Source organism: Melanerpes formicivorus, unplaced genomic scaffold (assembly GCF_026170545.1).
Source record: "Melanerpes formicivorus ecotype bairdi unplaced genomic scaffold, bMelFor1.0.p_v2 SCAF_15, whole genome shotgun sequence".
NCBI lineage: Eukaryota > Metazoa > Chordata > Aves > Piciformes > Picidae > Melanerpes > Melanerpes formicivorus.
This window is the reverse complement of record NW_027142367.1, coordinates 18584653-18599722: the sequence shown is the minus strand read 5'-3', so window position 1 is coordinate 18599722 and position 15070 is coordinate 18584653. Positions and strand designations below refer to the sequence as shown.

At 42.3% G+C, this 15070-nt stretch overlaps 1 protein-coding gene across 2 annotated transcripts; it reads left to right on the top strand.

The window, feature by feature from the left end:
• Window positions 1-284: 284 nt before the first annotated feature.
• UPP1 (uridine phosphorylase 1) lies at window positions 285-14814 on the top strand. 2 transcript variants are annotated; one of them, XM_068147728.1, is made up of 8 exons: window positions 285-440; window positions 3508-3571; window positions 6332-6449; window positions 6908-7066; window positions 8378-8492; window positions 8929-9138; window positions 11332-11478; window positions 13413-14814. In XM_068147728.1, exons 2-8 carry the CDS (start codon window positions 3519-3521, stop codon window positions 13550-13552), a joined length of 942 nt encoding a protein of 313 aa, XP_068003829.1. In that variant the 5' UTR covers window positions 285-440; window positions 3508-3518; the 3' UTR covers window positions 13553-14814. The 2 variants fall into 2 exon arrangements, with proteins under 2 accessions (XP_068003829.1, XP_068003830.1); XM_068147729.1 differs by lacking the exon at window positions 285-440 and adding an exon at window positions 447-797.
• The last annotated feature ends 256 nt before the right edge of the window (window positions 14815-15070 follow it).

Here is a 15070-nt window from a genome sequence, read left to right as displayed (position 1 = left end):
CACCGACACGGGCAACGTAAGATGGACCTGCGGCCTCGCGGCAACCACGTCTCGGCTCTCCCGAGGAACCCACGGAGAGTCGCGCCGGCAGCACACGAGAGGCGCAGCACACGAGAGGCGCAGCTCCCGCCGCCCTCACGCCCCGTGTGCGGCACGGCCGAACAGCCGGTTTCCGCCCCGTAGACCCGGCCGCCGCGGGTAGTCGCGCCACTGGTCGCGCTCCTGGTGGCAGCGACCGTAAGCAGTTGCCCTCTCACTCGGGGCGGTTCGACCGCTGGCGCGGAAGGAGTTAACCGTGCCCGTTGCTGCGGCCCCGTCCCAGGGCGGGGCATTGCCCGCCCGCCACAGCCGGTAGGCGGCTTAGCCGGCGAGTCCCGCAGCCTGTCGGGGACTAGCGACAGGTCCGATTTGGTTCCCGGCGGCGGTTCCCGCCGCTTCAGGTGAGAGTCGAGTCCCACCAACCGCCTCCACACTGGAGGCACGATGCGAGGCGCGGCGGCGCAAGCGGGGGGACCCGCCGAGCAGTAAAACCCCTGAGGCCTGGGGGGGCGGCGGCGGAAACGTGGGTGCCGTTGGATGGGAGAATGGGTGGCCGGGAGAGCGCACCTCGCGGGCTGCGTGAAGGGCCGTGGACGCAGAGGACTCATCGGATGGGTGTTTGGGTAGCGCCGTCGTTTCCGAGCGGAGAGTCGGCGGGCACCTTCCTCCGTCGGCGGTGTCGAGGAAGTGATACGCATCGTGAAGGAGCCGTAGTGGTTGGCACAGTCTCAAGAGGGAAGCCACAGTTACAAAAATCAGTTATGTAGTGACTTTAGTTTTTCTAATAATGGGTCGACACCAAACTAGAGCTTTTCCTTAAGGATAATATTAACCGAGGTTTTCCTTTAAAAAAAAAAAAAAAAATAAAGACGGGGGAAGGGATAAAACGAGAGCTTGTAATGGAAATGGATTCTGCACGGTTTAAAAACATCTGTCAGAGGATTTGCACACAGGTTGAAGAGGGTCCGTGCGCTTTCAGGAGCCGTGCTGGGAGCGCGTTATTCATCAGTTTGAAGTTTGGCTGAGGAAGGCTGATGAAACTTCTGATGCTTTGTTTAGGCGCTGTGAGAGTTGTGTGGCTTTGTATTAACTGGCAGCCTGTCAGCTCCTACCTGATTGTTGGAAGAGTCAGCCATGGGAAAATGGCTTTTTGTTCCCAGCCTTCTTTCTGTTCCTGCTAAGGCATCTCCAGTTGGGTGCTGTTGGAGAGGATGTTTTGGACCTTTGGACTGTCAGAACTTTGTTCTCATTTTTTTTTGAAGTATGTTGTTACTTAGGGAATCGCAGAACTAAGAGCACCGTTAAAGAGCACGTGTTTCCTAATCCTGAGAACAGCAGCTGAATGAATATCCTCAGTTTATTTGCAGCCATTGATTTATCATCTAGCTACAAAAAATTACTTCGCTGTTTCTTACCTTCCAGCTCCTTACTGGGACTCACAGCACTATAGCTTTCTTGGCACAAGTCAGACATTCTCCCTATATTGTACATGGGATAATATCAATACCCTGTGGTAACTGACTATGCATACAACCGTAGGACCGCAAAATTGATCCTAAATGCAACTTCTATACTTTATTGTCTTGAACATAGATTCCAGTATACATTTAGTATATGTGGTATACATATGATGTTTAGGTCTGTTTAATAGCCTGCAGTGTGCCCAGGTGGCCAGGAGGGCCAATGGCATGCTGGCCTGCATTAAGAACAGTATGGCCAGCAGGAGCAGGGAGGTCATTCTGCCCCTGTACACTGCACTGGTTAGGCCACACCTCGAGTACTGTGTCCAGTTCTGGGCCCCTCAGTTTAGGAAGGAGGTTGACTTGCTGGAACGAGTCCAGAGAAGAGCAACAAAGTTAGTGAGGGGCTTGGAACACAAGCCCTATGAGGAGAGGCTGAGGGAGCTGGGGCTGCTTAGCCTGGAGAAGAGGAGACTCAGGGGTGACCTTATTGCTCTCTACAACTACCTGAAGGGAGGTTGTAGACAGGCAGAGGTTGGTCTCTTCTCCCAGGCAGCCAGCACCAGAACAAGAGGACACAGTCTCAGGCTGCGCCAGGGGAAGTTCAGGCTGGAGGTCAGGAGGAAGTTTTACACAGAGAGAGTGATTGCCCATTGGAATGGGATGCCTGGGGAGGTGGTGGAGTCGCCGTCACTGGAGGTGTTCAGGAGGAGACTTGACAGGGTGCTTGGTTGCATGAGTTAGTTGATTGGGCGGTGTTGGGTGATAGGTTGGACGTGATGATCTTGAAGGTCTCTTCCAACCTGGTTTATTCTATTCTATTCTATTCTATTCTATTCTATTCTATTCTATTCTATTCTATTCTATTCTATTCTATTCTATTCTATTCTATTCTATTCTATTCTATTCTATTCTATTCTAATAAAGGTTAATATTTTAAATGTGGAAAACGAACCCAAGTTTATACCTTTTACCACCTTCCCATTTTTCAGTGGCTTTTAACAAGCAGGCTTAAGGTTTATTTCATTTGGTTCCTCAGTTCTTTCAAAATTCATGTATTATTCTATTGCAGGATTTATTTATTTATTTTTCCTTGTAGTGTAAACTTGGGGTTTTTAAGGATTACAGTCCTGTCTCTATTTTAATCTATGTGCTGTCAGAAACTTTGGAGGGAGGGTAAAGCAAAACTTTGTGATTCAGTACTTCCTGTAAAGGGCATTCTCAGAAAGGGCCAATTTTGGCGTGTTGAATTAGTCACTTCTGAAAATAATAACACGTGAATCATTCCATAATTTTGTCATTGTGTCAGTACCAAAGCCTCAGTGATAGATTTGCCTCTCTAAATGTGAAGGAGAATGCAGAAAGGAAAAGGTTTTTGATGTAGGTTGGGAGTGGATTAGGAAATAAGATACTAAAGGTGGGTGATAAGCTAGAGTGATGTGATTTTATTGGAGTCATGCTTTGGTTTAGTCTTCCTCGCACTTAAATTGGGGCAGATGAATGCTCTTAAGGTCAGTAGGAGTAGTTTAATGAAGAGGATACTATGAATAAGTTGTTTCCTTGACTCAGATTTTAGGCATATGACAGTTAGAGGTGAGCTGTAGAAACCTTTTGGAGCCAGAGGTGAAAGGATAAAGCTAGTTCAGCAGTTTCTGTCACTGTGGGAGGTATAGAAAAAAGAGGATAAGTTGATTAGCTGTGAGAAGTACTTTTCCTTGGCCTGCGAACCAGGCGTTGCTTATATCACAGAAGAGAAGTAGTGGTGAAATTGGATTTATGTTAGCCAAGACATTGCTTCAGGCTTCAGTGGTGATGCTTGGCCATAAAAAATTTGAGATGCTCATTTTGCTACAATTGGAAAAACTGCAGTGTGCTGGATTGTTTCTGAGGATTAATATTCGTTATAGTGTCATTTATCTAGGAGGTTTCTCTCACTGTTAATGCTGCTAACTTTACAGACGGGACTACGTTGATGCACTTATGTTTAATTTTTGAAATGCAATTCCAGGTAAAGCATACATGGCTCCTGGCGTCTCAAATGAGAAGAAACCTGATGATGAGCAGTCTGCAAAGTAAGATTCAGAAATGAATTATTTTGTCCAGGTTTACACTTTCCTTCCTCATACTCATTACATGCTCATTTACTTTAAGATAGTGTTTATGATACAAATATTGATTATATACATCAAATATTAAGTGGAAATTGTTTTGACAAATGGAGTCTTGATCTTCATTAACTGCACCAACTGTGAGGTCTTTGCTGGCTAACCATTTTCATTTATCATAACAGTAGATTTTTCCAAGCACAGGTGATGTTTTTATTGGTTTATTTTTAATCCAGCAAGTTGTTGACTTTGGTTGGCTGCATATGGCCAGACCTACCGGTTTCAACCATTTAAGCAAATATTTCAATCTGTTTCTCTAATCCTTATGTTAAACTCATTTAAACTTCTTTTATTAAAGCCGTATGTGCATGTTTAGTTGTCAGATACTCATGTTTTGTTTAAACCCTCAGAAGTGGTAGGTACTTTACAGCAATATGAGGGGAATAAATTGTCTGCTACTTAGAGTTACAGGCCGAAGATTTTTATCAGGCAAACTTTGCCTCTACTGTAAATCCATGGCATTGATCCCATGTACACATAGAATATGCTTACTTTTATTGCCCATTTTACCCCAGGGTCCAAGTCTGCAATTAGATCTGGATGGGCAGACAACCAGTACAAGCTAATAACAGCCCCTAGCTGTAGACAGGCAGAGAGTTGAAGAGTGTTGCTGTTAGTCTAAGAGACTGAAAAGGTGAACTGTAGACACTGCTGAGAAAGGAAACTCTAGGCTCTATGAGGACAGTGGTGTTGGCACTTGCCTCATGAATTTCCCTGTACTTTTTATAGGAGCCTCACCTTTTCCCAGATTTTTTTCCTGAAGAGCAGTTTTTATTGCTAGTATTCCTAAAACAAAGGAAATATTTTGTTTTACTTTCCTGAGAACAAACTGTGAAGTGATTGCAACTCATATCCTGTTTGTGTGTAAAAGCCGTTCCAATAAACATCAGCATAGACAGCTATTTGATCTTCTTTAGTGTATGATCCATTAAACATGGGTACAGAGTGCCACAAAACCAGGCAGGAATAATTCAGAGGAGACAGCTGGGGAATTCTGCTCATCTGAGCTGGCAAACTCCTGGGTTGTCAGTGCCTTTCTGAAGAGCAATAAACCTGCTTGTTGTTTCTTCTCGAGTCAAACAGATCTCTTAGACAAAAGAACAAGCAGCCAAAACTGTTGGTTCCACCTCAGGTGGGATTTGTATGAAGAGAGGTAAATTGGGTGCATGAGAGGCATAAAGGAATTAACGCTGAAGCAATGAATGAAACATCTCCTTTGTTCGGTTCCTTTCTCTGTTGGGTTCCTTTTCCAGTTGCTGAAGGTGGTAATCTGTGGTGGACAGGGACAAATATGATGGATTGGGATAATTCCTTTTTCTTTGATTGTGCAGCAGTTGTGACATTGGAGAGAGGGTTTCAAGACCAGATATAATTGTCATACTCAGAGTATTGAGACTGTTACTATTTCTTTGCTTCCCAAGGAACAGTTCAGTGACCTCAGTATGGGCATTTAGGCCATTTTAGGATTCTTAAGGTAACCAGCTTGAGACATAAGAGCTGCAGATAAGTCCTGCCTTTCTGGAGACCCATTAGAAGAAAGAGAAGAGAAGATGACCTAAGACATCTAAAATAGTGCTAAGCATCTATGTTCTGACTTCAGAATTGTTTCTGCAAAGTCATACTAATTTTTTGCATAAAGTCCAGGCAAACTCTTGTTTGTCTCCTCTGACAAAGCACTTTGAATTTGCTGAGCCATGCTGTGACTGCAGGGAACCTTCATTAGGCTCTTAAGTCATCTTCCTATGTCTGGAAAATATGTATTGCTTGCTTTCATCTCTCAGAGAGTACTTTGAAGTATTGGCCATTATTTTGCTTAAGGTTGTGATTATTGACTAGTCTTTCCTACCTCTTTCAATTGAACTTCAAACATGAAGCACAGAAGGCAGACATGTAATGAGTTATTCAGCTTGCTTAGTCCACTACCAAATTTTCCAGGAGGGCATTCCCACATGCTAAGTAGCTCAGTTTCTTTTCTCTGCATTGTCTTTTCCTGTTTCTTCAGAAAGACTTTTTCTAAGCTATGTCACTTAAACAGCTTAAGAGGAAGTGCGTTCATTTTACCTCTTCCTCTGTTTCCCTTTTTCTTATATATATATGTTTCATTCCCTTCCACGGTTTTATCTTTGCTGCAGATTTCCATGTGCCTCTTTCCATTTCAGATCCTGTGTACTCATTACCCGTCTCATGCCATATATGACACAGAGTTACAGTGAGCCAAATTGCCAGACATCTCCTTTGGACTTCTCTATGAAGCCTGAATCTTCCCACCCCTCCCAGGTAGCTAGAAGATTGGTCAAAACCTAGAGGTTAGGTTTGCTTTTCAGCTTTGCTGTAAATTGTCTATATAGTAAAGTGGCCTACCGAAGATTCCCTGGTCCTTCTTCAATTGATCTGCTCACTGTAAAAACCTATCCTGGTTCACAACTTTAATATTGTTTAAACAAAATATTGCAGTGCTGCAAATACATCCTACCAGTTGGGTCTTTCTTCAGTAATTTTGTCCTGTGCAATGGATGGAATGTTAAGTATATGTGATTTATTGTGAGACATAAAGTAGTCATGAATATAACATAATGTATGTGGAACAAAAATAAGGTAAATAAGCATCTGTTCAATGTAAGGATTTGTGTGTACTCTGTATGTTTCACGACACTGCTGTCCTGGCAGAGAGAATTTTATCCAGCTCCACAACCCTCACTTGGAGAAAATGAAAGAAGATATCCTGTACCATTTTGCTCTTGGGACTGGTACCCATGATTTTCCAGCATTGTTTGGGGATGTAAAGGTAAGATGTTTCATTCAGCAGGCCTAAGCTTTTCTGCAGATAAAGTGCAACTGCCTGGAAATTAAGACTAAAAGAGTTAGCATACAACCGACTGAGCAATTAATGGAAAGAGGATAGGATTTTGTGTGATCAAGTCGCTTTCAATATCTGGGGATAATTGTTTCTGACCATGCCTTTTCATCCATTAAAAAGGGAAATGCTACAGTCTTGTTCATGTAGAACTCTCTTTTGGGGAGCCTTCAAGCCAATACCTGTCTTTGGCTAGTTTAAACAAGATGAAGACATTTGAGTGCTATACGGAAGGATGAGGCTTTTTTCTGTAGTTTTTCTTGGCCTGTTATAATGATCATGAGAAAAATCACATCTGGGAATAGCTTTGTGTTAACTGAAGGTCTTTGCATATTCTTCAATATACTGTATAATGCAACTGATTCTTTGTTGAATACTGTCCACCTCAGTTTGTATGTGTTGGAGGAAGTGCTTCACGGATGAAAGCTTTTATTGCATACATAGCTGAAGAACTGGGACTTGGGAGCCCTGGTTGTGACTATCCTAACATCTGTGCGGGAACTGACCGTTATGCAATGTACAAAGTGGGACCTGTTTTGTCAGTCAGTGTAAGTACCTCTCTTACCAGGTATGGGACACATTTCAGTCATGCTATTCAAAGCAAAAAGTATGAATGCAAATGTCTTTTAAACACTTCAAAATAGACGGAGTCAGGTTTTAAACTTTTTATCAGCCATGCTCAGACTAACAGGAGCGAGCTAATCAAGAATTCCTTTTTAGCTCTTTCTTGTAAGAAGTTAAATCTCTGAGACTGTCATTCCTTTCTCACCTCCCTTTTCCTCACTGTACCACTGAAGTGTTGCAGGAATAGTCTTACAAACTTTTTGAGCAACTTACTTTTGCTTTGTCCCTGTTCTGTATCCTGAGTAATAGAAGAAAAAAGTCGCATGATGCATGTGGAGTATTAGAAAAAATGTCTGTATCACATCCAGAGCTAAATGTCTGCAGTAGCATTGTCAAATGTGCCCACATAGCTTAACAGTAGCATTCCATGGTATTTGTGCTGCCAACTCATGTAGACATCTAAAAAATGTAAACCTTTATTTTTTTACATACTTAATTGCATAACTGTAGTATCATTTTGCACCCATCCTTTTGACCTGTACTTTTCACATTGTCATGGAAGTTAAAGTGGACTTGTATTTGCTGAGCTTTGTGACTAAACCACAATGTCTGTGTTTGGAAAAAAAACCAAACTATTCACTAGCACTTACAGATTCATAGAATCAATAAGGTTGGAAAAGACCTCAAAGATCATCAAGTCCAACCTGTCACCCAGGACTTCATGACTACTAAACCATGGCTTCAAGTGCCACGTCCAATCCCTTTCTGAACACCTCCAGGGATGGGGACTCCACCATCTCCCTGGGCAGCCCATTCCAATGGCCAACAACTCTCTCTGTGAAGAACTTTCTCCTCACCTCGAGCCTAAACTTGCCCTGGCACAGTTTGAGACTGTGTCCTCTTGTTCTGGTGCTGGTTGCCTGGGAGAAGAGACCACCCCCCTCCTGGCTACCAGCTGTTAGAATGGACTTTTTCTTGTGTTTAAGAAAAGTTCAATGATAAAGTGCATCTGTCAGCTCTTAGGAAAGGACATTGCATATGCTTTTGAGAATGTAAATATTTTATAATTCACAATTTTTGGAAACATTGTGCTTCATCCATAGTCTACCAAAGCCAGTGGGAACCTTTCTGTAAATCTGCAGTGGCCTTTCAGTAGGTCCATAGGTTAGGGGTTTTGTGGGAGTGAGTTAGGTGACCTTTGTGAAAAAATACCAGGAGATATTGTCCAGCTTTTTCTGTGTATGTTTTGCATTGTCTATGTGACTGTTGAATATGAAATTCTGCTTTTGTTTCAGCATGGCATGGGCATTCCTTCTATTTCAATCATGTTGCATGAGCTGATCAAACTGTTGTATCATGCCAAGTGTTCCAACATAACCATGATTCGCATTGGGACCTCTGGTGGAATAGGTATTTCCCCTCTTGATTTCTTTTTCACTTCAAATGAAAGCATCTTTGTAGGGGAAAAACGCATCTCTCTGCAAGTGATTGATGTCCAGAACAATGTTCTGCAGAAGATGAACAATTTTGCTTTCATAACTTTGAAGGAAAAGGCAGTATCTGCCTCTGGATGGAGAAAAGGCACTTTGGAGGACTAACATGAGGAGAAAGACACTCCTATCCTGTAGGAAAAGTATGAGATAAGAAAGAATGTATGGTGAAAAGAGAAGAAATATCTCAAAAATTATTGGTAATGATAAAATGAAGCAGCTAGGCATGGACAAAAAAATCTATTGTTGAATTCAAGGGCATAATTGCCACCTTTAAGAGAAGCGGGATTAGGTCAGTGTGCGGAAATAAAGCATTAACTATATTGTGAAGCTATTGCTGTTTCTTTTTGCTGCAGGTCTGGAGCCAGGCTCAGTGGTTATAACTAGACAATCTGTAGATGCCACCTTCAAACCTCAGTTTGAACAAGTTATTTTGGGAGAGACTGTGGTTCGCAGTACAAACCTAGATGAACAGCTAGCGAAGGAACTGATGCAGTGCAGTAAAGAAATAAACCAATTCAATACAGTCATTGGAAACACTATGTGCACTTTGGATTTCTATGAAGGTAAGGCTGGCAACAAACTACTGAGAGTATTGGTAAGCAGCCACAGATAAATATTGAATCATATTTTAACATTAAATTTTCAGTTCACCAAACAACACCTTCTGTGTTTTGTCTTATCAACCATAATTAGCCGCTTTTGCATATGTGTAAAACCAGGCATTGTACTTACCAGTTTGCTGCATTGAACCTGCATTAATTTTGTGCAGGTTTATTTCCCCCCAGAACAAATAGATAATCCCTATAATATATAGATATAGATATAATCTATTATAGACTTTTCATGTAATTGTCAGTTAATAAGATTGTCACAAAAATCTCTGTGATTTACTGAGGTGTCCTAGAAGATTAGAGTGAGAATTATTGGTGGATGGGAGGGTTTTGCTTTTGCTCCCTCCCCCCTCTCCCCCCCCCCCCCCAACTGGTTAAGTATTTAAAGTAATTCTTTTCTAAAAGAAGTGCTGGAATTTGTTTCCCATGCACATTTTGATCAAAGCGGTGATCAGGTAATACTTCTGCATAGGAGAAGCAAACTGCCAAGGCTTACTTTGGATAGACATTCAGGGGCTTTTCTGATCTCCCAAGTCTATTCACAAACATTTCTCAGGTCTTGCAGGAAAAGAATGAAGCTGGCACCTGGTACTACTTTCTGTAGCTGTTACTGGATAGCTGACAGAGGGTGCAATGCAGAGGTCCTCATAATAGTGTTCAAGCTTGGTCCAAAGCTGTTAGTTGATGTGTCTCCTCAGACATCAATCATAGGTGCAAGCTGTCAAAAGTGTTTTTATCTCATACAACAAAAACTGAGAACAGGCTTAAGGGTATTAATTTAGGAGCACATCTCCTGAAAACAAAAAAAAGTAAAACACTCTGCATAACCTGCTGCCATTTGATATAGAGATGTCAGTCTTGATTAATTTGAATAAACTGATTTTCTAAAAAATGGTAATAGTATTACCTAGTATCACAGTATCACAGTATCACTTAGGTTGGAAGGGACCTCGAGGATCATCGAGTCCAACCTATCAACACAGACCCCATGACTAGACCATGGCACCGAGTGCCACGTCCAATCCCCTCTTGAACGCCTCCAGGGATGGTGACTCCACCACCTCCCTGGGCAGCACATTCCAATGACGAATGACTCGCTCGGTGAGGAACTTCCTCCTCACCTCGAGTCTAAACCTCCCCTGGCGCAGCTTGAGACTGTGTCCCCTTGTTCTGGTGCTGGTTGCCTGGGAGAAGAGGCCAACCCCTTCTTGGCTACAACCACCTTTCAGGTAGTTGTAGAGGGCAATGAGGTCACCCCTGAGCCTCCTCTTCTCCAGGCTAAACAATCCCAGCTCCCTCAGCCTCTCCTCATAGGGCTTGTGTTCAAGGCCTCTCCCCAGCCTTGTTGCCCTTCTCTGGACATGTTCAAGTGTCTCAATGTCCTTCTTAAATTGAGCCCAGAACTGGACACAGTACTCAAGTTGTGGCCTAACGAGTGCGGAGTCCAGGGGCACAGTGACTTTCTTGCTCCTGCTGGCCACACTATTTGTGACGAAGGCCAGGATGCCATTGGCCTGCTTGGCCACCTGGGCACACTGCTGGCTCATGTTCAGCCGGCTGTCAATCAGCACCCCCAGGTCCCTTTCTGTCTGTCTGCTCTCCAGCCACTCTGACCCCTTCCTGTAGCACCTCCTTCTTAAACTGAGGGGCCCAGAACTGGACACAGGACTCAAGGTGCCTTAGTTACCTTAAGAGACACTTAAGCTCTTACCTTAGAGAGTCTGTTAGTAATCAAGTGTTCATCCTTTTAAGGTAGCATCAGGAAGACATTTTCAAGCCTGGCAGTTTTCCTAGCCAACGATTAAACACAGGAAAAAATGCAGAACTTTCATGCAGCTTAAAGTTTGTTGCTGCATTTTGACATATGCTCCACATGGGAGAACTTACTTGTATTTTTCCTGTTTATGAATTTGAGAATTTAAGCTGCAGAAGACTAATTAAATTGCTGTGATTCACATTATAAAAAATACAAGCACTATGGAAGTTTTAGCAATAGTTAAAAACCACTTTGTCTTACTTGTCTTGCATGTGAAGCAAAGTGTACAGCTGGACACTGTATAGGGCAAACTCCAATAATTAGGTGTTCCAGAAACAGAATTTGTTCCGTGACTTAATCACTGAAATGTTTGCAAAATTATTTTACAGGACAGGGCAGGCTGGATGGTGCAATCTGCTCATATAATGAAGAGGAGAAACTGCAATATTTGAAGAAAGCTTATGATTCTGGTGTCAGAAACATTGAGATGGAGTCTTCTGTATTTGCTGCGATGTGTAATCTCAGCGGTGTCAAAGGTGAACTAACTTAAAGTCACTTTTTTGAGCTGTAGGAAGTTTTCTTCATTGCAGGAGGTTTCTGGTAAAAACTGCAAATGGGTTAACATACCAAAACTTGGGGGGTTATGTGCAGAAGGTTAAAGTTCTGCTGCTGTGAGACTTTGATTTGTGTCACAGTGTCACAGTATCGCAGTATCACAGTATCAGTCAGGGTTGGAAGGGACCACAAGGATCATCTAGTTCCAACTCCCCTGCCGTGGGCAGGGACACCCCACACTAGATCAGCCTGGCCAGAGCCTCATCCAGCCTGCTCTTAAACACCCCCAGGGACGGGGCCTCGACCACCTCCCTGGACAACACATTCCAGGGTTTCACCACTCTCATGGTGAAGAACCTCCTCCTCACATCTAGCCTGAATCTCCCCACCTCCAGCTTCATTCCATTCCCCCTAGTCCTATCACTACCTGAGATCCTGAGAAGTCCTTCCCCAGCCTTCCTGTAGGCCCCCTTCAGATACTGGAAGGCCACAATTAGGTCACCTGGGAGCCTTCTCTTCTGCAGACTGAACAGCCCCAACTCCTCCAGTCTGTCCTCATAGGAGAGGTGCTCCAGCCCTCTGATCACCCTCGTGGCCCTTCTCTGGACACGTTCCAGCACCTCCACATCCCTCTTGTACTAGGGGCTCCAGAACTGGACACAGTACTCCAGGTGGGGTCTCATTAAAAATATATCCAAACTTTGTCACATAGTTCTTACATAGTTTAGTCCTGTTGTGTGCTGTTCTAGTCCATGGCAAGCAACATAAAGCATTGAAGTATCTAATTACCTTATAGCCTTAATTTATTTTCTTTAGTTAATTTTTGAAGTTTACAGGAAGCAACTGGCTGATTTAATCAATCGTTATTCTCATACACATAAATCTATAATCACTTTCTATACTTCTGTATCAAATTAAAAAATGATGTATTTTGTGTAACTTACAGCTTTAATTCTAAAATAAAGATTTTAAGTAGTATCATGAATAATTATAACATTACTTTTTAGTTTTTGTACATGATAAGTAATTTAGATTAGAAGAAACAATATGTGATTATGAATAATGTAACGTAGTGCCTTTCTACTTGCTATGATAAGTATCCTCTCTCACCTTGGCATGGAATTTACCAATTTGAAACTCCTAGGTTTCTCAGTCTTTCTTAAACTCAAAGAGGATGAAATGGAGACACAGAAGCAAAAAAGACTGACAGTTATATCAAACAGCCTCAATTCATAATGACTTCAAAGTGGTTAGAAACCCAGCCCATGCTATCACTACACCTGGTTGCTTTTGCTGTCTCTACCATGTAGGTCGGTAACATATATTAGTACTTGCGCTCTGCAGGTTGTCACAGGTGGTACAGAAGAGTGATGGCAGAGTTCAGTTTGAGTAAAAGGAGGGATTTCACCTTTGGGACTCTGATTACCATGATATCCTCATGTGTTTGCTGTGCTCCCCATCCATGAATGTCAAAACAGCTCATCTGATGCTTCCCAAGAGATGGGATTTCAGCAGAGAGATTTGCATTGGGGATAGGGTAGATGCTTGAAGGAGGTAACTACATCTGCTAGAATAGTGTCCAGAGTAGTGATCAGTTCCTACCAGTCAAGTCCTGGGTGCTTGTGAAATACAATTCCTATACAGAAAGAACATAAGAATCATGATGTAACAGTAATGCAGATATCCGAGACCTCTTGCTTTTTAAATGTAGCTATCGCTTGTCTTAAAATATCCATACCTTTTTTTCATATCCTCCATAGCATGCTAGTCCCCTAGCATTTTATTGTACTATGCACCCTTTTGGGGATTTATTTTCTCCTATTTCTAATCTTCTAGCTGTTTGTTCAAACTGTAGAACTGGACTGTAAAAGTTCCAGAATGTCATTGCTAACTAATGCCGTCTTCTAATTTCTAGCTGCCGTAGTGTGTGTCACTCTTCTGAACCGACTGGAAGGGGATCAGATTAGCAGCTCACATGATGTACTTGTGGAATATCAGCAGAGACCACAGAAGTTAGTGGGGTATTTCATTAAGAAAAGTCTTGGAAAAGTATGAAATATCCATCTTTGCATAACAGAAGCAGAAGGCTTTTACACAGCTGAAGTTGTGGTCACGACATCTGTGCAGTAAAGGTCTTTGCCTCAGAGTACCTTACAGCATTCCATGTGGCTGTGGAAGTTAATCATTTATGTCACTGTTTTGGGAACTGAATGTACTGAATGGAGTTCATTTAAGTTTTGCATAGTTATGTATTGCTGGATATAAGGCTTAATTTCTTTGAATGGGAAAGTAGATGTGTTGTAAAGGACAAGCCTGCTATAGTATATGAAAAAGCTTTATTTATGCTTGCTATCAAAGAAAAACTAGGGAGAAAATAAAATGATATTGGCAAGTACTTGCAAACCACCAAATTAAAATCAACTTAATGATAATCTCTTTCTTATGGTTATAAAATATTACATAAATTATAATTGTCTTTGTTGTCTCACTTGTAAGGAAAAACTTGAGGTGAACGCAGTTTGTTTTTTGCAGACTGACAGATATACAATACTATTTTCATATATTAAAATTTCATTAAATTGAAAAGTGTGTGACTGAATTTTGTAAGCATTAAGGACTTCACACTGTGTTGTTGAATATCTGTGCTTCCTAAATACTAATCCAACAAGGGCATTCATATCCCATTTTAATTGCATGATTGGATCAATATCCAGGAAATGTGCTTTAGGTAATTTTGTGTTGGAGATCTTCAAATCTTTTGCTAAATCAAGGCTCCTGCTCACTGAAGAGGAACCAAGGACATTCAGAGGCATGTTCAGGGAATTGCATTATGGCAGCTAATTTTTTCCCCTCTTGCTTTGTTTATTTTGAAAGTGGTTTTCTTCTCCATTTCTGCAGGACATAACACTCACTGTTGTGTGTTTCCCAGTTCCTTTGAAGAACTGGAGAATCCCTGTAGACTGTACATACCATCAACGGAATTTCTGCAGTTTTGCACTACAGTTGGCCTACTGTTTGTTTCTTTTTAAAATAATACTCATTGATGCTTTGTTACTGTGGTTAGAATATAAGAATGGAATGGAATGGAATGGAATGGAATGGAATGGAATGGAATAGAATAGAATAGAATAGAATAGAATAGAATAGAATAGAATAGAATAGAATAGAATAGAATACACCAGACCAGGTTGGAAGAGACCTTCCAGATCATCGCATCCAACCTATCATCCAACACCGCCTAATCAACTAACCCATGCAACCAAGCACCCTGTCAAGTCTCCTCCTGAACACCTCCAGTGATGGCGATTCCACCACCTCCCCGGGCAGTCCATTCCAGTGGGCAATCACTCTCTCTGTGTAAAACTTCCTCCTGACCTCCAGCCTGAACCTCCCCTGGCGCAGCTTGAGACTGTGTCCTCTTGTTCTGGTGCTGGCTCTCTGGGAGAAGAGACCAACCTCTACCTGTCTACAACCCCCCTTCAGGTAGTTGTAGACAGCAATAAGGTCACCCCTGAGTCTCCTCTTCTCCAGGGTAAGCAGCCCCAGCTCCCTCAGCCTAGTTCCATGCCACAG

Bases quoted from the DNA above. Each gene is read 5' to 3' on its own strand.
- UPP1 (XM_068147728.1), top strand. From the start codon at position 3,519: ATGGCTCCTGGCGTCTCAAATGAGAAGAAACCTGATGATGAGCAGTCT. The intron at 6,450-6,907 runs GTAAGATGTTTC...TGTCCACCTCAG, and splicing joins CATTGTTTGGGGATGTAAAG to TTTGTATGTGTTGGAGGAAG. The intron at 11,479-13,412 runs GTGAACTAACTT...TCTAATTTCTAG, and splicing joins TAATCTCAGCGGTGTCAAAG to CTGCCGTAGTGTGTGTCACT.